Source organism: Sciurus vulgaris (genome assembly GCF_902686455.1).
Source record: "Sciurus vulgaris genome assembly, chromosome: 12".
Lineage (NCBI taxonomy): Eukaryota > Metazoa > Chordata > Mammalia > Rodentia > Sciuridae > Sciurus > Sciurus vulgaris.
In genome coordinates this window covers 33,709,303-33,734,413 of record NC_136473.1, presented here as the reverse complement: position 1 = coordinate 33,734,413, position 25,111 = coordinate 33,709,303, and the positions used below count along the sequence as shown (strand labels likewise).

The window sequence follows — 25,111 nt, the reverse complement described above, 5'->3', positions numbered from 1 at the left end:
CATGAGGTGGATCCTCTTCAGTCTTATAAGAGGGTCTCCAGGCTTCAGTTCATGAGTGTTGAGGTCATTTTTATCCCTGTACACTCTGCAGATGCTCAGAGGCTCAGAATACTGAAAGAGCCTGGACCTCTGTCATGAGGCCTTACCACCCAGCAAGAGGGCTTTGGGGTTTGTCCTGCCTCATGAGCACTCAGGCAGTGAGAGCAGATGTGTGGGTTCCTGTGCTGCTCGGTCCTGAGAGCAGTCAGAAATAATCACATTTCCCCAGAGCTGCTTCTTTCTAGAGGCTGTGCAAAGTCTGCCATGTCCCTTCTTCCTGCTTCTGTCTTTTGTAGCTTTTGTAGCTGGGGTTGTAAAAATGTGGCCCCCAACGTGTGTCCACCATGCACCTGGGCCCTGAACCAAACAGGTCTGGTATGGACTTGTCCACTGGCCCTGGGGTGAAGGAAGCATCTCAGACACAGGTGCTCCCTCACCTGCCAGGCATGGCCTGCTCTCTGGCAAAAACCAGGCTCCTGCAAAGGGCACAGGGGACCAGAAAGCATAGCCACCGCCAGGTGAGGCAGCGACAACCGGTCCTGTGAGCGCTGCACCCATGGGGACTGCGCCAAGCCATCTTCCCTTCCACCACATAGAGGCCATCCCTTTCCTGGACTCCAGGGAGTGGGCTTTCTAGAGGGCCCCTCTGAGATCCTGGTCACTGGACAGAGTATAGTGGTGATGTTGACTTCAGGCCAGAAGGGAACTCCTTGGGGTCCTGGGGTTCAGGGCAGAGCAGTGGGACCAGTGCTCACAGAGCATCTTCACTGGGTGGTTGCTGAGGATGGGGGAATGTGCAGGGGGCCAGCAGTGCAGGGGGCTGCTGAGCACCAGGAATTAAGGCAGGAAGCCTCCTCAAAACAGCATCTTTTCTCACAGGTCAGAGCCAATGCCAGGGAAGCATGAGTGCCAGGTTGGGCATTAAGTGGTTGATGTGGCTTCTTTCGAGCAGTTTGCACTTCCCAATTTGAGGAATGTGAGTATATGGTTCCTGTCTCCTGAGCCTGCCTGTGCTTTGCATCATGGGAGTTGAGATGGGAACAGAATGGCATTTGCTCTTCCAGAGAGTCCAGATTTGCACTTTGTGGTTTAATCTCTTCAAGCAGATGAGCTGAGGAGATGCAGCATGATACCCTGGACTGCACACGACGTCCTTGCCTCTTGGTGGGCACATGTCGACGCTCCACATTAGGGAGAGCAGGAAGGCTCCTGAGTCCAGTTGCCTGCACACCAAAGATAGCACTGCCTCCCTTCCCTGTGGCTGGCACTGAGGGTTTCTGCATCTGTGTTCTGAGGAATGTGCTCTCACTTTATTTCCTGGGGATCTTTGTCTGGCTTTAGTCTTAGGGTAACACTGTCTCCGTTCTCTAAGTTTTGGAAGAGTTTGGGAATAGTTGGTATTCATTTTTTTTTTTTTAATGTGTGGAAGCCATACAGGCCTAAAAAGCTTTTTATTAGAAGCTTTTTAATTACCAGTTTAATCTCTTTGTTATATGTCTGCTGGCTTTTGATTTCTTACTGGATCAATTGTGGTATTTGTGCCTTTTGGCATTTTGTCCATTTCATCTAAGTTATATATTAATTTTATTTTGTAAGCTTATTGTGTTGACTGAAGTTTCTTTCATTTCTTCATTTAGCTCTTTTCCCTTTTTTTTTTCTTAATCAGTCTACTGAAAGCTTTTTTAATTTAGAGGATCTTTTCAAAGAACAAGCTTTGGTTTTATTGATTACCTATTACCTACTCTTTGCATCTGTTTATCACATATCATCAAGTCCTGGATCAAGTTCAGGATCCTGAATAGAACATACATAAACTCATCTCTGGAGACTCTCAGACTAGTGGAAACACAGATGGGAGATGAGGACTGGGATCCCTCCAGCAGTGCCGTGATAACAGTGTGGGAACGGCCGGGCCCAGGAGGCCAGGAAGGAGCTCTGAGGAGCTGACATCCACACTGAAGGAAGAAGAGGAGAGTATGGGGGCGACTGGGGAGGAGTGGTCCAGGGAGAATCTTCTAGATGGCAGGAGTGAGGAGGAGAGGAAGGTGCTAGGGGACAGGTGCAGGGGTCTGGGGCCCTGTTGTGGATCTTACAGATTGACTTAGGGAAATGGAATGGTGAGAACTCGTCTCAAAGGCTTTCCACTGCACCAGGACTGAGGTCCAGCATGATTCCAGTGGACTGGAAGGCCCTGTGCTAGCTGACCCTGCTGCCTCTGAGGTCATCCAGCTGTGCTCCAGCCCACAGGTGCCAGGGCCATCCCGTCCCAGGCTCTCAGCACCTTCCATCTTGGTTGCTGGCACACTGTCTTCCCAGGTCATGCCTCTGCCCCTGAGCACCAGAGTGCAGTTGAAGAGTGCAGTTGAACAGCGCAGGGGATTGGTGGTTGCCAAGACCACTGAAGTTCAGAGCCAGCTGCTGAGGACCCTCAATTTGGAGGGGTCTTCTCCCATGTTGGTGGGGCTGCAGCACCCCAGCCCATGAGTTAGTTCTCTACCTCTGCTGCACTCACCTCCCCCCTCCTCACACTCCTTCCCCTGGAAATCTCCCCCTGCTGAGTTTCATGGGAGCAGTCAGAGAATGTAGCGTTTTTCCACCAGATACCTCCATCTAAATGTCCAAAGAGCAAGTGAGATGCTTTAATGAAATTCCAAGGTAAGCGTCTGACTTTGAGCATTGGATCAATACACAGAATTGATTTTTATTTCCTGTCAGCAGACAGAATTCTGGGAGAAGAGGGTGCATGCCTGATGTCTACCTGCAGGGTTACATAAACTCTCTGTACTGACCACATCAAGAGCTTGCATCTGTCTTCTTAATTAAGAAACAAAGACAGCTCTGATCAGCAGCTCAGACCTTCAGGTGCCAGGCGGGCACGGCCCCCCACAGGGCATCCCTACCCAGTTAGGGCTTGGATTTCTTTTCTAGAGCAAAAATATCTCTCCCATCCCTCAAACATTATTGTGATGAAGAAAGGAGATGGAATTAGAGTTTAGCTTTTATAAAAACAAACAGATTAGGTGACAAAAATAGGGGTGTGTGAAGAGACAGGTTTTGTTGTTGGCAGGTGGTGACAGGTGGGCTAGAAGCTTTAGAAACCCCAGGAGAACAGGTGAGACCTTCCATCCAGGGCCAGTGTGTTGGGGGCAGTGCCATGTTGGCGGCGCCGGGATGGCACCTGATCACATCGGCAGTGAGGAGGTTAATTGACATAAGCACACTCAGGTGATTTTCTCATCCACGCACACAATGTATGCACATGTGTTCTCGAGCACTAACTGCCTGCTCGGAGCATCTCGCCTAATCTTTGTGTAAGCGGTGTGGCCCTGCTCTCCACCTCCTGCAGGTGATATAAGCATAGGCAGAGTGAGACAGAGAGACAGCAGCCATTAGCAGAAAAGCAGGAGAAGAAAGACACATGCACGGCAGCAGCCAGAGGGAAAAACACGCAGCAGCAGCTAGTAAGGAAAAGCGGCGGCAGCAGCCAGAAGAAAGAACACAGCAGCTAGTAGGGTCACACAGCAGCCATTAGCAGAAAAGCAGTAGAAGAAGACACACGCAGGGAAAAGCAGCTAGGAAACGCACGACGGCAGCTAGTAGGGAAAGGCGGCACAGCAGCGAGTAGGGGCAGCGGCAGAAGGCAGATCGCAGAACGGAGAACTGAGACGCATCACTAGGGCACCTTGGGTGGACGTACCCTTAGTTCACAGGATGCAGGACTTTAAGGTGTAGCAAATCTCTTCCTCTAAACTCTAAGCAAAGCCTGTCTTTCTCTCAAAGTTTCTCTCTTAAGCAAAGTTTCTTTCTCTCTGATAAGTGGGGTCTCTCTCTCTCTCCTTTCAAAGCAAGTAAACCTCATTTCCTCTATCCTCTATAAACAAGCAAGAAAGCAGTGCACTAAAGAGAAAGATAGAAGTGCCTCAGTTTCCACTCCACCACCCATAAGGCCCGTGCAAGTTGTTGCTGCAGGCGGTGACAAATATCCATGGATTTTGTACCGCAAAGAGCCAGCAACAAGTGGTGGCCCGTCCGGGGAGTGGTGGCCCATCCGGGGAATGGTGGCCTGTCTGGGGAATGGGGAGCATGCGGGGAAGGAAAATTAGCAACAACCTTACAGGAAAAAAGGGAAATCTGCACGGTGGGGAAACTGAGGAACCTCACAGGAATAGGGTAAGGGAAAATTCAAGATCCGCCTCCAGGAATAGATACAGCAGGCAAAGTAGGAACCTTGCAGAAGTCTCTGGCCAGAGCAGTTTAAGGGTGAGGGATAGTAAAAAGAAATAGTGTTGGTCAAAAACTAAAGGTCACAAAGATGATGACAGTGAAGTGCAAAAATGTGTGTATTTGTGTTGTTTGTGTTTAAAACTAAAACAAGTCAAGTAAAAAAAAGTCAAGAAAAGTTAAAGTAGTATTCAGAAAGCTGGATCGAAGAGGGCCCAGGTACAGGGAGCTGGGTAAAGCAAACCCCAGTGGAGAGGGCCCAAATACAGAGAGCTGGGTAAAGTAACCCCCAGTGGACTGGCCAGGTATTATTAAAATAAGATTTTGTTGTTTGTCAAGAGTTCATGTCTTTGGTCTCATTGTAAAGAGAATGATAGAGGAGCTCCGGAATGTGTGTATCTTGTATTATTTGTATGTTTGTACTACTGTTAGTGTGGCCTTTGTACAGTGAAGGAAGGATTCAGAAATATCATGAAATCAGTCTGATAGGATAATTCAAAAGGAGGTGTGAAAAATATATTACAAGAAGAAGTGCTGGGAGAGGTTAAAAAGGAAGTTAGCTGGGGTAACCAGAAACAGGAAAGTTCTGAGGAGAAAGGAAACACTGGGGAAAAATTAGAAAATAAGAAAACCACTGTATGATCATATGTTCAAACTCTAGCAGAAATAAGCCCAGGGTTTATAGAGGAAAAGGTGCTCAATGTGCCACAAGGGGATCTTCATAAACAGGATCTAATAGCAACAGAAAAGAACTGTTAAAGAAAACAAAATGAGGGATAATTGCATGGTAATGACTTAGAAAACAATTACTCAGAAAGTGTAAGAACAAGGGAAAAATGTAGGAGAAAGCTAAACCTAATACAAAGAACCCCAAAAAGGAATAATTAAGTGGTAGTGAAAACTTAAGAACAAGGGAAAAAGGTAGGAGAGAGCTGAATCTAATACAAAGAACTTAAAGAGGCAGTTACAACTGATTGGAAAAAGCTATGCAGAGCAGTGTTATCTGGAGGACGATGTCTGGTTGGAGAGCTCAGTGGCAAGAAATAGCTGTTGAAACTGCTTGCAGAAATGTAGTAGCAAGGTTTCCTGGTGGAAATGTTGGAATGCTAGTAGGAGAAGGCTAATATGCTTCAATAAATACTCAAAATCAATATGATCCTGGAGTGTATGCACGTATATACAGCAGCAAAGAGACAATGCCCTAACAAAAGAAAAGCCAAGAGATAACTATAGTAAAATCTGTTACACCTTGTACCCCAGGCCTCTGCCCAAATTGCAGAAAGGGAAAACATTGGGTTAATGAGTGCAAATTAGTTACTGATGTTGAGGGCAAGATGTTACCAAATCATTTAAGAAACAAGGCACAGAACTCTTCAACTCAAGGCTCACAAAATGGAAGCAGTTGTTATAGCCTTTGTAGAGTTTGGGGAGTAACAGATCTTTTTGCTGATAGTGATTGCATCACTCGGGCAATTCCTAAACTGCAATTGGTTGGACCCATAGCCCCTGATCAGCTGATTTAGCCACACAGATGATAGTCATCTTTTTCTCAGTAAAGCAAGCTGCTTATTTTCATCCTGTGTAACTCACTTTCTAATCACTCATGTTGATACCTCACCTTTAAGGAAGGTTTATAAGTAAAGGGAAGTGCACTGACTAGAAGGTTAATGGAGTTAATATTGAAAAATGTAGAGAGGGTGAAACAATTATTTTTTCAGCACAGTTTGGCATCAGATTTTGGGGATTTTTAGATTTTACACTAATGGACTTGGGTGTGCTTGTGTTAATTCTATCTTACATTTCAAAGCCAGTCAACAGGCTTATGTCATCATAAGATAGGCCGTGGCCGCCCTTGAAGCAGAACAATCTCCCAGTATTTGGCTTGGTGTGCTGGATCGGTAGTCAAAGATGGGTAAGATTCATGGGGAGCTCATACCAACCTAAGACAGGGTTCTGATGCCTGGAGGTCAGAATTCCGATGACAGGTAAGGATGTTGCTCTGCCGTGGACAACCTAAGACAGACACGATCTCTGCCAGCTTTCTTTTCATTGTATATAAAGAAGGGGGAATTGTTGGGGGGCGGTGCCATGTTGGTGGCGCCGGGATGGCGCCTGATCACATCGGCAGTGAGGAGGTTAATTGACATAAGCACACTCAGGTGATTTTCTCATCCACGCACACAATGTATGCACATGTGTTCTCGAGCACTAACTGCCTGCTCGGAGCTTCTCACCTAATCTTTGCGTAAGAGGCGTGGCCCTGTTCTCTGCCTCCTGGAGGTGATATAAGTATAGGCAGAGTGAGACAGAGAGACAGCAGCCATTAGCAGAAAAGCAGGAGAAGAAAGACACACGCATGGCAGCAGCCAGAGGGAAAAACACGCAGCAGCAGCTAGTAGGGAAAAGCGGCGGCGGCAGCCAGAAGAAAGAACACAGCAGCTAGTACGGACACACAGCAGCCATTAGCAGAAAAGCAGTAGAAGAAGACACACGCAGGGAAAAGCAGCTAGGAAACGTGTGACGGCAGCTAGTAGGGAAAGGCGGCACAGCAGCGAGTAGGGGCAGCGGTGGAAGGCAGATCGCGGAACGGAGAACTGAGACGCATCACTAGGGCACCTTGGGTGGACGTACCCTTAGTTCACAGGATGCAGGACTTTAAGGTGTAGCAAATCTCTTCCTCTAAGCTCTAAGCAAAGCCTGTCTTTCTCTCAAAGTTTCTCTCTTAAGCAAAGTCTCTTTCTCTCTGATAAGCGGGGTCTCTCTCTCTCCTCTCAAAGCAAGTAAACCTCATTTCCTCTATCCTCTATAAACAAGCAAGAAAGCAGTGCACTAAAGAGAAAGATAGAAGTGCCTCAGTTTCCACTCCACCACCCATAAGGCCCGTGCAAGTTGTTGCTGCAGGCGGTGACAAATATCCATGGATTTTGTACCACAAAGAGCCAGCAACACAGTGTTGAGCTTGCAGGACCTGGGAAAGCAGATCTGACAAAGTTCAGAAATTTCTGTCATGTGTAAGAGCCTCACTGTGGGCAAAGGATTGTTTGAATCCTTTTAAAAATATTATGAAAAATATAGGAAAATAATTCTCAGGTTGGACCAGCGTGGCATTCCCATTGGTCCCCAGGGAAGCAGGACTGGCCGGGAGCTCACTACACCTTGGGGCAGAGGAGGCCCAGGAGGCTCGGGTCTGCAGGCTCACCTCCCAGCATGGATATCTGCCATTCTCAGCAGACCAAAGCGGAGATGGAGCAGACCAGGGGAACTGGAGGGGAAGGAGGGAGGCCAGTGCCCATGGGAGAGGATTTGGGCTTCTAGGAAGCCCCCTGTAGGCCCAGCTGGGTTGATGGCTCATCCAGGAATGACCTCGCCTTACTTGAGAGCTAACACATTGTTTTCCTAAATTAAATATTGACTTTTTATCTGCCATGGTAAAAAAAAAAAAAAAAAAAAGTTGTTAAAAAAAGGAAGGACAATGTGAATCACTCAGGTGTTACCACGGCGTAGCCACTGCTGGCATGCTTTGCCCGCCTGGCTGCCTAGTCTGTTTGTTCAGTCATCCAGAACTGGAGAAACAGCCCCTCCCAGTTTATGGGCCCGGTTTGTTTTTCCTGCAGGATGACTGAGTGATGTGACATGGTCTCATATCTTAATAATCTTCAGAACTGAGGTTCATGATCGACTCTCTGAGTGGGCATTTTATCTTTGATCTACTGTAGTTCCTTTTGTGTCAGACACCTTGTTCCCAGTGCCACCAAGCAAGAGCTCTGCCTCCAGCAGGGGCTGGCCTCCCACAGGGCCTGAAGGGCAGCATGGTGTGAGGAGCCTGGTCCCAGGGCCACTCTGGTCCTCTATGTTGTGAGGACAGACTGTCTGGCACGTTGCAGGTATGTGATTCACAGTTCCAAGACACTTCCTGGCCTCGATTTGCATTTTTAAGGTACTCATGAGGTTTAAGGGTTGCCATTGTTTGGTTTCTTTAGTCTAAATTATTGTTGGACTCTTCTTCCCATTCCCCCTTTGTAAGGCAGATGACCATTTTATATTTATTGATTCTATTTTTCTGCTTGTCACTTAGTTCAGCCTTATTCAAATTTAACATAATATTTTACTTTTCTTCTTCCCTGTGCTTTTTTAAAAAGCACTTATGCTGTCAGTCCACCTGGATTTATTTCAAATGTAACATGGGAGACAGTTGGTTTCTTTCCAGATACTTGGCTAGTTTGCTAAAACCTTTTATCAGACAACTCACATCCCCAATCAGTATATTTTGCTTCATAAGTCTTGTTTAAACGTGTGTGCATGATACTCAAGGTACATTCCCTCATCAATGCTGGCCCTTCATTTCCGCATCAGTACTCACTGTTTAATTAACATTGCAACATTGCCCCCCACAAGTTGGTCCTCCTGCATTGTCCTGTGCTGGTGGTAGCAGCATCCTGGCATTGGCCGTTACTGAGTGCAGACTGTCCGGCTGGAGGCTCCTTCCTCAGAACACTGCCTCCACGTTCCTGTTTTACTGAGGTCTTCCTGGTGTCACGGCGTATGCCAGGCAGAGCTGTCCTGAGCTGTGAAATTGAGGCCACGTTGGAGGTCATATGGGGTGACGGGGACTGTGTGGAGCGAAGGCCCTGTTGATGTGGAGGACGTGGTCGTTTTCCAGATAGGCTCCTTACCATGGCCGTGGTGGTGTTCCTCTCTCTCTCTTCTTTAGCATCTTTCCTGGGGAGGCTGTTTGCAGGGCTCTGAGCACATGGTATCCTCTGCAGGCCCTACAGGCAAGCAGATTTAACTCCTTGAAATGCACGTCCCACCAAGGTGTGGTGCCTTGGGGAGCCGAACCCCCAGCTGGGATTGTAGCTGAACTTCTCTTGTCCCCAGCCACTTACCAGTTGTCACCACTTCCCTGTAGTGGGCAGTCTGTTCTCCCCACTCCAGGCAGTTTCTAACAAAGAGAAGGACAGCTGGCAGCAGAGATAAGAGCTTTTCTCCAAAATTCAAATAGTGGTAAAAATTTTACTAGCATATGAAACTTTTTGAAAACAGTCTGAATGCTGCTGGTGGCAAGGACAGTGGTCCCTGCACATGTGGTCAGGTCTGCTGCCCAGCAGGTCACTGGCTGAGCCTGCTCCATAAGGTGGCTTGTGCCTGTGCCTTGGCTGCCAGGCACATGTGTTCTGCCCCTGGAGAACCATTTCTGCATGGTGAGAGGGGTTTCTTGGACACAGTTCCTGGTTCCTGGGAAGGTATGCAGGTGTGTGGCACATGGGTGTGGCTGGGCCTTCAGAGTGGGGCCCCTCTTTCTGGACTCCAGGACTCCTTGCTGTCTCAGTGGGGGGGGGCACCTGGAGAAAGTGTGCACACCTGCCTTGCAGCAGCCAGGCAGCCTGAAGGTGCTCTGCTCTGCGGGGCTTCCTTGGAGGGGTGGTTTAGGTCATCCTGGAGCATTGGGGTGACAGCAATGGTGCCTGGCAGGGCCCCTCCACAGCTGGGTCTGTATTTGCCAGGGAGAGGGGCCAGAGTGGCTGTTAATCTGTCCCGGGGTCTCACAGCCCAAGCCTCCATGCTGGTCCTCAGGGCCTGTGTCACAGGAGGGGTTGTTTACGCTGTCCCTCTGCCTGTCAGCTGGTAAGACCTTCTCAGTCCCAGGACAGCTCTCCCAGCCGAGAACCTGTGTCTTGTGGGTTCAGCAATGGTGTGCGTGGAACCCTGAGGGTCGTGTAGGACATCCAGGAGGAGCCTCAGCCTGGCTACAGGCCCTGACAGGGACACTGGGGAGCAGTCGAGCGCCCTCTGCTGCCAGGCCTGGATGGGAGCACCCAGTGCTAGTCTACACCTCTTGGAGCAAGACTCAGAGTTGGAGTCAAGAGGTCAGCATTGCCGTGGTACTCGCCTTGCTGTCTCCTTTCTTTAAACCTGAGGTATTGGGGTGCCCTTTATTTTCTGGGTACATGTAAGCATAAGGTGTGGTCACTGTTGGAACCATTATGAGGAATAAAATATTGCAAGAAGGCAGGGATTGGGGACTGAGTTCTTGGTGCTGCAGGCTCCTAGGTTGCCCTTCTCATGAGCCTGCATGTGAGGACAGCCTGTGGCACACCAGACCCTGCGAGTAGTGTGGCCCAGTGTCCTGTGAGTGTCTCCATCCCTGGTGGGTTCCTGCGGAGGCCTCAGACCCAGACTGTGTGTCATCGATGAGATCGGGAAGATGGAGTTCTTCAGCCAGCCCTTCATCCAGGCTGTGCACCAAACTCTGTCCTCACCAGAGATCATCGTCCTGGGCACCATCCCAGCCCTGAAGGGAAAGCCGCTGGCCCTGGTGGGAGAGATCCGGGGCAGGCCTGACGTGAAGGTATTCAGCGTGAGTGCACCCTGTCTGCAGGTGCCCCGACCTCACCTACTCCTCCAACCCCTACATGCCCCTGTGCTGCAGCATCACTGAGTCGGATCTTAGGGGTTTAGATTGACACCTCCTCCACACACTGATGAACCTTGGGAGCCCCCGAGTGTCCTAGCTTGCTGCCCTCCTTGGTCCTTCTCATGCCTCTGCATCTTCTCTGATGCCCTCCTCTGTGCCCACAAGTGCCCTTGGCGAGCTCCACTCACACCGCCCCCACCCCAAGTTAAAAGCTTCCCAGAGGCAGGTGGTGAGTGGAGGGCCCTGGGTGTGACCCTTGTAGTCCTGGCTTAAAATCGAGGATCCTCATGTCCTTACCAGCAGACTGAGTGGTTTGTTTATGTGTGTCTTGGGTGCTTTCTGATTCCCAGAGGCAGTGGATGTCTGCATCTGTCTGAGAGTGGCCTCTGCCCGCAGTGTCTTGGAGCAGGCACCTGTGAGGAGACCTGACTGGGAGGCAGGCAGGACCAGGGGGGCGGGGTCTGAGCAGACAGGCAGGGAGGATCCACAGCTCCTGAAGGAACAAGAGAAGGCAGCCAGCTCCAGGCCCCAGGTGGAGCTTGCGTAGCCCTGCCTGGCAGAATGAGCTCCAGGGTGGGGGGCATGCCACCCAACAGTGCCATCCACTCATTGCGTTGTGCCAGGTGAGCAGCTAGTGGATGAAAGACTGGGCCACAGGTCACTTGTCCTGAGAGCCGGGCATGCTGCAGCAGGAATGAAGAGGTGGTCAGTAGATATGGTCTTCCAACCATGGTGCTGGAGTCAGGGCAGGACTGGGCTCTGCATCCTGTGTTGACTCAGTGACCATCACAGGCCCTGGAAGCAAATGAAGAAGTGAAAGTCTCAGAGTGAAAGTTTCAGCAAAAAATAGAGGGAATAGAAGAATCAGAAAAAATTTACAACTGGGAAGTACAATATCCGAATTAAAATGTTAATCTGTGGGCCCACCTTCTGAGGATGACAGAAGAAAGAACTAGCAGACTTGAAGACAGAGCAGTAGGCAGAATAAGAATGTCAAGAACAAGACCTGAGGACAGGTGGGAAACAGTAGCCCAGATCTCCCTGTGTTTGCTAAAGACATAAACCTACAGATTCCAAAAGCCTGCTGTGAACCACAGCTGGGTAAACCAAAGAAATCTGTGCCAAGAACCTCAGGAGGTTTCAAGATGGCGGCCTAGAGGGTGGCTGCATTTCATGTTGCTCCAGGACTCAGGATTCAAAAGAGGAGATATTGAGACACTTGGGACCAACTCAAAGCAGCCGGGTGACTCTCTTCCTTTGGGGAGGCGTCCCAGATGGGACAGTAGTCCCGGAACGCAGGGAACTTTGTGAAGTAGAGCTGCCGGCGAGACGCCCCTCCCCCCGCTAGAGCAGTGAACTCGGACAACTGGGAGCGTCGTAGAGGAGGCCACTCAGCACAGCGCTGGGACTCGGAGCAACCACTGGGGCTCTGGCGGCTGCCCAGGGGAGGAGTGGCGAGGAGAGCTGTGTGGACTCAGAACACCGGGGCCTGCCCTGAGGAGGAGGAGGAGGAGCGTGGCCGCTTGGATTCGGACTGACTGCACCAGAGCTACAGGCGGTTGCCAGAAAAGAAGCCACGCGGCGAGCTGTTTGAACTTAGAGCGACGCTTCTGAACACCGGGGCCTGCCCTGAGGATGAAGAGGAGGAGGATCGTAGCCGCTTGGATTCGGAGTGACTACACCAGAGCTACAGGCGGTTGCAAAGGAGGGGCTGCGTGGCGAGCTGTTTGGACTCAGACCACTTCTGAACACCGGGGCCTGCCCGGAGGAGTAGGAGGAAGAGGAGGAGGAGCACGGCGGGTCGTGTGGACTCACAGTGACTGCATTAGACCTCCAGGCAGCTGCTCAGAGGAGGGGGCGATTGGTGAGTTGTTTGGACTTAAAGTGACAGCTCCTGAACACAGGGGGGCTGCCTGGAGGAGAAGCGCGGTGGGTCGCTTGGTCTCAAGTGGCTGCACCAGAGCTCCGGGCAGTTGCCCAGAGGACGCATGCAGCGGGTCACGTGGATTCAGACCCACTCAGAGCGACCGCTCCTGAACACCCGGGGGTTATCTGGAGAAGGAGGAGGAACAGGGAGGGTCACTTCGACTCGGAGTGATTGATTGCCCAGGGCTATGGGTGGTTGGTGGGAGGAGGAGGCACGCAGTGAGTTTCTTGGACTCCTAGTGACCGCACAGGAATACTCGGCGGCTGTCTGGAGGAAGAGGCGTGTGGCAGGTCTCTGGGACTCAGAGCGATTGTACGGGGCCCCAGGTGGCTGCTCAGAGGAGGGGCCGCATAGCCAGGCGATTAGGTGCAGAGCAGGGTCCCAGGATCTAGGAGGCTTCCTGGTGGAAGAGGCACACAGAGACAGGCTTAGGGGCGGAGCAAAGGTTCCAGGACTGCAGGCAGATTCTCTGAGGAGGGGCAGCCTAAGGAGATTCATCTGCGAAGGGTGAGGCTCCCAGGCCCAGGAGGTAGGGCCGGGCCCCTGGGAACGTTGCAGAGGAAGGCAGCCCAGCCCAGGTGGTAGCTGTAAATTGAGGGGAACCTCTAGGAGGGAACTCACCAGAGAGACCTCCCCACCGGGTGAATCTTCTCTGGCGGGTGAGGTTTCCCCACAGGGATGGTAAAACCAGAGACACAGGCCCAAACAGGCCTTGCCTCAGCCTGCCGAGTTCCCCTTTGGATGACCATTGGTCAACAAGTGGAGGCACCTCTGCCCACTAGCAGGGAATATACCCCACCTGAAGGCCACCACTCCTAGAGAGACAGCTTCCTTGTAGAGCACCGCATTATCAACTTCCTCCAAGACTTCAGCCTACTGAAGGCTAAGGGGGGATATATATAGAAATCTTCAAGGACATTGTAAGTCAATAGAGGAAATCTGCAATATCTCAGCGGTCCACTGATACCTGAACAAATGAGAAAACAAGGAAAGAAAATGCTGCAAACAAATATAGATGTTACATCAATAAAACCCAATGACAGCATGGCAGAAGAAATGACAGAAAAGGAGTTCAGAATGTACATAATTAAAATGATCAGAGAAGCAAACGATGAGATGAAAGAGCAAATGCAGGCATTGAATGATCACACCAATCGACAATTAAAAGAGCAAATACAGGAAACAAAAGATCATTTCAATAAAGAGTTAGAGATATTGAAAAAAAAAACAAACAGAAATCCTTGACATGAAGGAAACAATAAACCAAATTAAGAACTCCATAGAAAGCATATCCAGTAGGATAGAACACCTGGAAGACAGAACCTCAGACATTGAAGACAAAATATTTAACCTTGAAAACAAAGTTGAACAAACAGAGAAGATGGTAAGAAACCATGAACTTCTAGAATCTACAAGAACTATGGGATATCATGAAAAGGCCAAATTTAAGAATTATTGGGCTTCAGGAAGGCCTAGAGAAACAAGTCAAAGGAATGAACAATTTATTCAATGAAATAATATCAGAAAATTTCCCAAATCTGAAGAATGAAATGGAAAATCAAGTTCAAGAGGCTTATAGGACTCCAAATACACAAAATTAAAACAGACCCACACCAAGGCACATTATAATGAAAATACCTAACATAAAAAATAAAGACAGAATTTTAAAGGCTGTGAGAGAAAACAAACAAATTACACTCAGGGGGAAACCAATACGGATATCAGCAGATTTTTCAATCCAGACCCTAAAAGCTAGAAGGGCCTGGAACAATATTTTTCAAGCCCTGAAAGAAAATGGATGCCAACCAAGAATCTTATACCCAGCAAAACTTACCTTCAAATTTGAAGATGAAATAAAATCCTTCCATGATAAACAAAAGCTAAAAAAATTTACAGAAAGAAAGCCAGCATTACAGAACATTCTCAGCAAAATATTCCATGAGGAAGAGATGAAAAACAAAGAAGCAAATCAGAAAAGGGAGGAATTATCCTAAAGGAATTGTCAAATAAAGGAGGAACCAAGTTGTGTCAAACAAATAAATAAATAAAATTTAAAAAACGAACCAAATGACCGGGAAACCAAATCATATCTCAATAATAACCCTGCATGTTAATGGCCTGAATTCATCAATCAAAAGACATAGACTGGCAGATTGGATTAAAAAGAAAGATCCCACAATATGTTGCCTGCAAGTGACTCACCTCATAGAAAAAGATACCCATAGACTAAAGGTGAAAGGATGGGGAAAAACATACCATGCACATGGACTCAGCAAAAAAGCTGGAGTATCCATCCTCATTTCCGATAATGTGGACTTCAAGCCAAAGTTAGTCAGAAGGGATAAAGAAGGTCATTTCATACTGCTTAAGGGAAGCATATATCAGCAAGATAAAACAATCATAAACATCTATGCCCCAAACAGTGGCTCATCCATGTATGTCAAACAACTCCTTCTCAATTCCAGAAACCAAATAGACCATAACACAAGAATACTAGGTGATTTTAACACGCCTCTCTCACCACTGGACAGATCTACCAGACAAAAATTGAACAAAGAAACCATAGATCTCAATAATACAATCAATAATTTAGACTTAACAGACATTTATAGAATATACCATCCAACCAAGAGCGAATACACTTTCTTCTCAGCAGCACATGGATCCTTCTCTAAAATAGACCATATATTATGCTACAAAGCTAATGTTAGCAAATACAAGAAGATAGAGACACTACCATGTATTCTATCAGATCATAATGGATTGAAGTTAGAAATAAATGAAAGAGTAAAACACAGAAACTATTCCAACATCTGGAGATTAAACAATATGCTATTATATGCTGAATGGATAACAGAAGATATTAGGAAGGAAATTAAAAAATTCTTAGAGGTAAATGAGAACAAAGAAACATCATATCAAAATCTCTGGGACACTATGAAAGCAGTACTTAGAGGGAAATTTATTTCATGGAGCGCAATTAATAAAAGAAGTAAAACTCAACAAATGAATGACCTAACACTACAGCTCAAAGCCCTAGAAAAAGAAGAACAGAACAGCACCAAAAGTAGTAGAAGACAGGAAATAGTTAAACTCAATGGTGAAATCAATGAAATTGAAACAAAAAAACAATACAAAAAATGACAAAATAAATAGTTGGTTCTTCAAAAAAATAAACAAAATTGATAAACCTTTAGCCACACTAACAAAGAGAAGACGAGAGAAAACCCAAATCACTAAAATTCGGAATGAACAAGGAAATATCACAACAGACACGATTGAAATACAAAACATAATTAGAAGCTATTTTGAAAATCTGTACTCCAACAAAATAGAAAATTTCGAAGACATCAACAGGTTTCTAGAGACATATGAATTGCCTAAACTGAAGGAGGAGGACATACACAATTGAAATAGACCAATTTCAAGTACTGAAATAGAAGAAGTCATCAAAAGCCTACCAACAAAGAAAAGTCCCGGACCAGATGGATTCTCAGCCGAGTTCTACAAAACCTTTAAAGAAGAGCTCATTCCAATACTTCTCAAAGTATTCCATAAAATAGAAGAGGAGGGAACCCTCCCAAACTCATTCTATGAAGACAATATCACACTGATACCTAAACCAGACAGAGACTCATCAAGGAAAGAAAATTTCAGACCAATATCCTTAATGAGCATCGATGCAAAAATTCTCAACAAAATTTTAGCAAATTGCATACAAAAACATATTAAAAAGATAGTGCACCATGATCAAGTGGGTTTCATCCCAGGGATGCAAGGTTGGTTCAACATCAGGAAATCAATAAATATAATTCACCATATCAATGGACTTAAAGTCAAGAATCACATGATTATTTCAATAGATGCAGAAAAAGCATTTGATAAAATACAGCACCCCTTCATGCTCAAAACACTAGAAAAAATAGGGATAGTGGGAACATTCCTTAACATTGTAAAGGCCATTTATGCTAAGCCCATGGCTAATATCATTCTCAATGGTGAAAAACTGAAAGCATTCCCCCTAAAAACTGGAACAAGGCAGGGATGCCCTCTTTCACCACTTCTATTCAACATCGTTCTTAAGACTCTAGCCAGAGCAATTAGACAAACCAAAGAAATTAAAGGGATACGAATTGGAAAAGAAGAACTCAAACTATCCCTGTTCGCTGATGACATGATTATATATTTAGAGGAACCTGGAAATTCCACCAGAAAACTCTTAGAACTCATAAGTGAATTTAGTAAAGTAGCAGGTTACAAGATCAATTCCCATAAATCCAATGCATTTTTATACATAAGTGATGAATCTTCAGAAAGAGAAATTAGGAAAACTACCCCATTCACAATAGCCTCGAAAAAAATAAAATACTTGGGAATCAATCTCACAAAAGAAGTGAAAGACCTCTACAATGAGAACTATACAACACTAAAGAAAGAAATTAAAGAACACCTTAGAAGATGGAAAGATCTTTCATGTTCTTGGATAGGAAGAATTAATATTGTCAAAATGGCCATACTACCTAAAGTGCTATACAAATTCAATGCAATTCCAATTAAAATCCCAATGACGTACCTTACAGAAATAGAGCAAGCAATTATGAAATTCATCTGGAAGAATAAGAAACCCAGAATAGCTAAAGCAATCCTTAGCAGGAAGAGTGAAACAGGGGGTATTGCAATACCAGATCTTCAACTCTACTACAAAGCAATAGTAACCAAAATGGCATGGTATTGGTACCAAAATAGAAAGGTAGATAAATGGCACAGAATAGAGGACACAGACACAAACCCAAATAAATACAATTTTCTCATACTAGACTAAGGTGCCAAAAATATGCAATGGAGAAAAGATAGCCTCTTCAACAAATGGTGCTGGGAGAATTGGAAATCCATATGCAACAGAATGAAACTAAACCCATATCTCTCACCATGCACGAAACTAAACTCAAAATGGATTAAGGACCTTGGAATCAGACCAGAGACCCTGCAGATTATAGAAGAAAAAGTAGGTCCAGATCTTCAACATGTCGGCTTAGGACCAGACTTCCTTAACATGACTCCCATAGCACAAGAAATAAAAGCAAGAATCAATAACTGGAATAGTTTCAAACTAAAAAGCTTTCTCTCAGCAAAGAAAACTATCAGCAATGTGAAGAAAGAGCCTACAGAGTGGGAGAATATCGTTGCCAATCATACTTCAGATAGAGCACTAATCTCCAGAATCTATAAAGAACTCAAGAACTCTACTCCAAGAATTCAAATAATCCAGTCGACAAATGGGCTAAGGAAATGAATAGACACTTCACAGAAGAAGATCTACAAGCAATCAACAAACATATGGAAAAATGTTCAACATCTCTAGTAATAAGAGAAATGCAAATCAAAACCACCCTAAGATTCCATCTCACCCCAATTAGAATGGCGATTATCAAGAATACGAGCAACAACAGGTGTTGGCGAGGATGTGGGGAGAAAGGTACACTCATACATTGCTGGTGGGGCTGCAAATTAATGCAGCCACTCTGGAAAGCAGTGTGGAGATTCCTTAGAAAACTTGGAATGGAGCCTCCATTTGACCCAGCTATCCCACTCCTTGGCCTATACCCAAAGGACTTAAAATCAGCATACTACAGACATACAGCCACATCAATGTTCATAGCTGCTCAATTCACAATAGCCAGACTGTGGAACCAACCTAGATGCCCTTCAATTGATGAGTGGATAAAGAAACTGTGGTATAGATAGATAGATAGATAGATAGATAGATAGATAGATAGATAGATAGATAGATATAGATATATAGATATATACAATGGAATATTACTCAGCCATAAAGAATGATAAAATTATGGCATTTGCAGGCAAATGGATGAAATTGGAGAATATCATGCTAAGTGAGATAAGCCAATCTCAAAAAACCAAAGGACGAATGATATCGCTAATAAGTGGAAGATGACACATAATGGGGGGAGGGAAGTGTTAGTGTTAGGGTTAGAGTTAGGGTTAGGGAGGGGGGCAAGTATGGAGGAAGGAAGTACTGTATAGAGGCAAAAGAGGGGTGGGAGGGTTGGGGGGAAGGGAAAAAATAACAGAATGAATCAAACAACATTGTTCTATGTAAATTTATGATTACACAAATGGTATGCCTTTATTCCATGTACAAACAGAGAAACAACATGTATCCCATTTGTTTACAATTAAAAGAATAAAAAATTAAAAAAAAAAAAAAAAAGAACCTCAGGACCAGACCTGTGGGCACTGACTCGAGTCCCGAGAGCAGCGTGGGAGAAGTGGCACCTGACTCTCAACACACTGACGTGTGGGCGGAAATGCCTATGGGCTCAGGGCCCCAGGGTTGGAGCAGCAGCCCGGCACCCAGAGGACTCCGTCCAGGTAAAGATCCCTCAGGAGCATGGGGGAGAGAGCACCGTGCGGAGGTGGAGCTGTGTGCTGGTGGCAGCGTCTCAAGCTCCTGAGGTCGTGTTTGACAGGTGAGGCAGGAATGGCGACACTCAGACGTATAGGTAGACAAAGAAAGACAGTCTCCAGAACGGAGGTATCCTTGTGCCTCTGCTGCCCAGCAGACAGGGCAGGGGAGCTACTGAGGACTGGCCTCTCCCCCACTTAGTGAGCCTGGTGCTGCTCCCTGCCCCATGAGGTGGGCGCCCCTGCTGCATGGAGGGGACCCACCAACCAAGCGTTTGTGGGATGTGTGGGTAGAAGGGAAGGTCAGGCAGAGTGGACAGGCCTCTGGAGTGGGCAGAAGGCCTCTCCGTGTGCCGCTTGAGCACAGGCCTGAGGCAGGAGGAGGAGCAGGCTAGTGGAGCTGGGATGAGAGTTTGTCTCCTATGGCTTGCTGTCAAGTTCGGAGGGGACCTTGCCATCGCATGCTGTTGGTTTCTGAGAGAGAAGTCACCGACTTGGTCTTCTGCCTTCTAGTCCACGTCACAGCATTGGCGAGGTTCTGAGAACGTCACATCCTCTGTAGTGGGAGCTTGTGGTGCAACGAGCCTGGAACCTAGCCTGGTGCCTCGCATCCCTGGCTGCAGCGGGGGTGCTGTCTAGCATCCAGGCTGTGATGCTGCCTGCCTGCCCCGGAATGCTCCTACCTCTGCCCCCTGCTGTCTCCCCTTAGCTCCAGCAGAAGCTGAACTGCCGATGTCAGCTGTCATCCCACCTTGGTCTGCCCAGGTGCTTCCTTGACCTGCTAGGCACTGCTGCAGCTCCTGGTCTTGCTGGTTCTGACTGGAGACCTTCCAGACCACAGGAGGGTCTTGGAGGCGTGGGAACTGCCATGGCTTGGGTACTGACTGTGGCCTTCCTGAGGTTATATTGCTCTTTCAGAACATTGGCCATATTTTTTTTTCATGAATTCTAAAGCCTATTGGTCTCTAAATATAACTCCGAGAACTGTTTTGATTTGAACATATTTCAGTATTTGGCTCACAGAAGCTAATTGTGAAAACAGTAGGTAAACACCATGTTGATGCCTTGGAGGCAAAAGGAGAAAGCTTCTGTGGTTCAAGACTACTGGAAAGGGGTATGTGTACTTTTCCTAGTTTTATAATTAACTGGGCAGAACAGACCAGCAGGCTGGGGGCATGTGTCAGGTGCTAAGTGCGCAGACTCGCCCCTCTGCAGCGCGTGTGGCAGAGCAGGATCCACCCATACCTGCAGCGGGGGGCACTGGCTTGTCAGTGGGGTGCAGACTCTTCTGTGACTCGAGTCTGATATGTTATTTGATTTTTCTGTTTTATAAAATGTTAATATAACCAAAACTACTTTAATAATAAGAATTCAGAGCCCTTTAAACTTGCTTCTTCCACAAAGCCATTTTTATTCTTTCAGTTCTCACTTTTGGGTTGTAGGATCGTAAGCATACTAGATGCTAGGTCTCAGCTTCTTTCTATTTGGAAGTTTTTAGACCCCCTGATCTTCTTGCTATGTGTATTTGAGACAAACAGGACATAAACTGTTTTCTTCTTAGCAGGAATTCAATACTGTCCCCGGTTCCCTGCACCTTTGTTCTGTGGATGCAAAACCAGGGCCGGGGCTCATTCGCCAACTGCTGGATACTACAAGATCAGAAGTCAATGGAGGAAGGAACTACTGTATAGAGGGTGAAGAGGGGTGGAAGGGGTGGGGGGAAGGGAAAAAATAACAGAATGAATCAAACAACATTACTCTATGTAAATTTATGATTACACAAATGGAATGCCTCTACGCCATGTACAAACAGAGAAACAACATGTATCCCATTTGTTTACAATAAAAAAAAAAAAGAAGTCAATGGCAGTGGGTTCATTTGTAGAATTTGAGAAGCAAATCCTGAAATTCACATGAAAATACAAGGGGCCTGGCCAGAATAATCTTCAAAATGAATAGTGTTGGAGTACTCACACTTTCTGATTTTAAAATTTACTCCACAGTAGTTGAGACTATAGTACTGGCATCAGGGTGCACATGTAAATTACTGGAAGAGAGTGGAAGTTCAAAAATAGACTCTTGTGTCTATGACCACTTGATTTTCCATGAGGGAGCCTGGGCAGCGTAATGGGAAAAAAGCAGTGTTTTCCACAATGCAGCTGGAAAACTGGATATCCACATGCAAAAGAATGAAGTTGGACCCTTACTTCATACTATGCACAAAATTAACTCAAAATAGTTTATAGGTTTAAATATGAGTTAAATATATAGAACTATTGGCAGAAATTATAGGAGTAAGTCTTTGTGAACAGCAATTGGGCAAAGCCTGCTATGAAAGAACACCAAGAACTCAGCCAGCAAAGGAAAAAATAGATGTCAGACCACACCAAAACCCTAAACCTTTGTGCTTCAAAGGACCCAGCAAGAGTAGGAAAGAGCACACAGAGAGGAGAAGATGCTGGCAAATTATGTATCAGATAAGCCCAAATCCTAGAACACAAAGACGACTTTAAGCACTCAAAAATAAAGTAAAAATAAATCCATAAAAATAGACAGAGACTCTGAATGGGTATTTCTCCACAGAAGCTACACAGGTGACTGGTAAGCCCATGAAAGACCATGAAGTGTCAGGGGTGGCTGGGAAGGCACACCCCTTGGGGTGCCTGTAATATGACTGAAAGAAAGAAATGGATGATGGCAGGTGCTGGTACCCTCATGCCTGCTGGTGGGACCTCAGTGGTGCCGAAACTGGAAAACAGGAACAGTTCCTCAAAAATTAAATTTGAGTCACTCTGAAAACCAGCAATTCTACTCCAAGATATTTACCCAGAAGAATGGAAAACATGTTCACAAAAACCTTCAATGAATGATCTCAGCAGCATTACGGCCAGAAAGTGGGAATCACCCCAAATCTGCAAAGGGATAAAAGAAATGTGATACCTTCATACAGTGGGTGTTATTGGCAACACAAAGGACTGAAGTACCGCTGGTTTCACTGTACAATATGTGTGAACGAGTGTCACCTCATGCCGAGTGAATGAAGTCAGGCACAGATCGCATACCTGTGATTCCACTTGCACACAATGTCCAGGAGAGGCAACATTACTGAGAGAGCAGATAGAAGTGGTTGCCAGAGGCTGGGGAGGGCAGAAGGGGGTAACTAGAAGGGGCTTCTGTTGGTGATGAAATGTTCTGATATTAGATAGCGGTGAGGATTGCAAACTCTGAATGTATGCGGTGCTGGGGATTGAACCCAAGGCCCTGTGCTTGTGAGACAAGCACCCTACCAACTGAGCTATATTCCCAGCCCTATAATTCTACTCTTGAGGTGAATTCTATGATATATGAATTACATCTCCATAAAACCACCCCCCTCACACACACATACACGCAGAAATCAGGTAGAAGAGCCAAGTGGAGAAGAAGTGGCACCACTCCCCTCTCTAGAAGACTTGATCACCACTTAGACATTGACCCACATCCCTCTCCAACATGGCAGAGGACCCCACATGGGGAGAAGCATGGTGCCAGCTGGGGTGGCTTCCCCTTCTCACAAAGCCACTCATCTAATCCTGGTTGCCTCCTGAAGACCCCACCCCCACATGCCATGCACTGAGGGATCAGGCTTCCAACACATGAACCTCTGGGGGACACAGTCAACCCAGAGCAGGCCTGCTGGGGGCCAGCTGCTCCTCCTCTCAGGCTGCTGGTGCTGACCTCTGCAGGCCTCCAGTGCACCCTCCCTCATACCAGGAGGCTTTGCTAGTGTCCCCCTCTGTCCAGGTGCCCTTCCCCATTGACCACCCGTCAGGGACGCGTCCAGGTGCACCCAGCTGTGGAAACCTTTCCAAGACCTGTTGCCTCCCACCCAGGCCCTGCTACCTCTCTGGACCCTTCCTGGGGAGTCTTGGACCTCCCCCATCCTTGTTCATGCTACGTCTCCCCTAATCTGCCACCTCCATGAGGTCAGTGTCCTTTCTGTGGCATCCCACCCTCAGCCCTGTGCCCATGAGTGTAGGGGCCAGGGGAGGCACAGTGACAGGAAGCATCAGCCCTGCCTTCTCCCTGGTGCCTCTGCCCCTTTTGTTTTGCCAGACTGGTGGTGATCACAGGGGAAGGGACGCTGGGATTGCTTCCCGTGCTTGCTTGTTGGACGTCCTTGTGTTGTAAGGGTACTGCCTACGGAGAATATGCTGGGGTCAGGAGGCCGAGTTATGGTCTGCACCTTGTCACCCTCGCTTTTCTGGTTCAGCCCCCTCCTCCTCCAGGTGATCCAAGGCCCCTTCCAGCACTTGGGTCCTCCAAGCCCCTGACAAGCCAAGTAGATGCACTGACCTTGGGAGCACGCTTGGATTCTGGGAGCCTCTGGGTCTCAGTCATTTGCTGCTCTGGTGGCTGCTTCTGCTCCAGGTTGACTGTCCTCTCCCTGCCTTCCTTACAGCTCTTGGTTCACACTCTTCCTGAGTCAGGATCCATCAGCACTCAAAGCTGCTGTTCTATCTGATTGATTGATTGATTGATTGATTTTGGCACCAGGGATGAAACCCAGGGGTGCTTAACCACTGAGCCAGATCCCCAGCCCTTCTTATTTTTTATTTTGGACAGGATCTTACTAAGTTGCTGAGGCAGACTTTGAACTTGGATCCTCCTGCCTCAGCCTCCTGAGCTGCTGGGATTTCAGGTGTGTGCCACCTCACCTGGCTTGCTGTCCCTTGGGCTGTCTCTGCAGAGCTGATGGTGGGACTGGAGACACCTGTCCTGTCTCAGAGCTCCTGCTGGCCTCCCAGCCTTCCCAGCTCTCAGGGTGAAAGAAATGAGGGAGGTCTGAGGCCTGCTCCCTCCTTCCTCCCACAGGTCACCAAGGAGAAGAGAAACCGCCTTCTACTGGATGTCATGGCCTGGGTGCAGAGCTGCAGGAAGTGAGGCCAGCTGGCACCTGCGGTGCTGCCCTACGGAGGTGTCCAGTGGAGCACAGCCTCAGCCCTGCCTCCAGCTGCGTGCCTCCACGCATCTGAACCCTGTGGCCAGGGAGGGTGACAGCTGCTTCCATAAACATTTGGCAAGTCCAGGTGGCCTTGTGCTGACCAGCAGCCCCTCACGGCCTGCTCATGCTCAGGGCTATCTGTTCATTTCCTCTTCAGTTGTGTGTGTGGCCAGGGTAAAGTGGGAACTGAGCAGAGGTGCTCAGTCCCTGGAATTTGTCCCCTTTGAAGTTTGTCCTTGTGTGGCTGGTGGACAGTGAGTTCACTGCCAGTCGATTTTGCATGTCATGGAAATTAAACCTCTCTTCGGGCTTCTGTCTCCAGCACTAAACTGTTATTCCTTAGAAAGCCATTGGGGTTCCCTCCCCACCTCTTGTGTATGTCTTTGTTAGTTGCTTAATAAAATTAAACAAGTATGGTGTTTCAAACACGAGTCCTTGTGTGGGTGGCCTTTGGAGTGTCCTGCCACCTGCCACTCAGACTAAAGGGTGGGAAGGCCTGGGCCCAGGTTCCTTCAGAACCCTGCCTGGGCCATGGGCTTGGGTGCATTTTTTTAACCTCTTTGAGCCTTGTTTCCCTTCCAGGAAAAGGCAATGGCTGTCCTCAAAGCAGGTAATGAGACTGCAAAGGGAACTGTCCTCAGCACTGGGCTGTGCAGTCAAGAGGAAGGCTGCAGAAGTCTGGGTCAGCCCCCATCAGGGTGCCACAGAAGAGGGAGGTAGGAAAACCTGGGCACCCTGGGATTCAAAGACAATAGTACTGGGTTGACAGCTCTGTGTTTGTAGGTCACTTTGGGTGATGATCTATGAGTTTGCAGGCTTTTTAGCAACTAGCTCAGCTACAGAATCACTGGCATAAAAGCAGCGTGTCCCTGCTCTGTGACTAACAGGTCTGTGCATGTGCAGACAGGTGTCTGAGCAGGGTGCTGGACAGTGCTGGAGCCCAGGCCTGAGCATGACCAGGGCCTGCAGCCTGGGGAAGGCCCCACATCAGGCACACTCTTCCTGGGTAGCTTTCAAACTTGACCTGGATGTGCGTGCTTGAGGGGTCATAGCAGGAGGCCTGCTAGCCTGGGGATGCTCCCTCACAAAGGGCCTCCTT

General features: G+C 47.4%; 1 protein-coding gene across 6 annotated transcripts; it reads left to right on the top strand.

Annotated features, from left to right (window-relative positions):
* The first annotated feature begins 839 nt into the window (after nt 1-839).
* LOC306642437 (cancer-related nucleoside-triphosphatase-like) lies at nt 840-24,414 on the top strand. 6 transcript variants are annotated; one of them, XR_013758509.1, is made up of 3 exons: nt 10,536-10,618; nt 23,634-23,709; nt 23,883-23,984. XR_013758509.1 is itself a non-coding variant. In XM_079108218.1 (2 exons), the coding sequence occupies exons 1-2, from the start codon at nt 10,466-10,468 to the stop codon at nt 23,949-23,951; spliced, it is 243 nt and encodes an 80-aa protein (XP_078964344.1). In that variant the 5' UTR covers nt 10,389-10,465; the 3' UTR covers nt 23,952-24,414. The 6 variants fall into 6 exon arrangements, 1 of the variants encoding a protein (XP_078964344.1); XR_013758510.1 differs by having other exon boundaries at nt 23,634-23,765; nt 23,883-23,979; XR_013758511.1 differs by lacking the exons at nt 10,536-10,618; nt 23,634-23,709 and adding an exon at nt 840-1,015 and having other exon boundaries at nt 23,883-23,966.
* Nucleotides 24,415-25,111: the final 697 nt, after the last annotated feature.

Coding starts and splice junctions, on each gene's coding strand:
- LOC306642437 (XM_079108218.1), top strand. CDS start 10,466: ATGGAGTTCTTCAGCCAGCCCTTCATCCAGGCTGTGCACCAAACTCTG. Junction 10,640..23,882: donor TGAGTGCACCCTGTCTGCAG/GTGCCCCGACCT, acceptor TTCCTCCCACAG/GTCACCAAGGAGAAGAGAAA.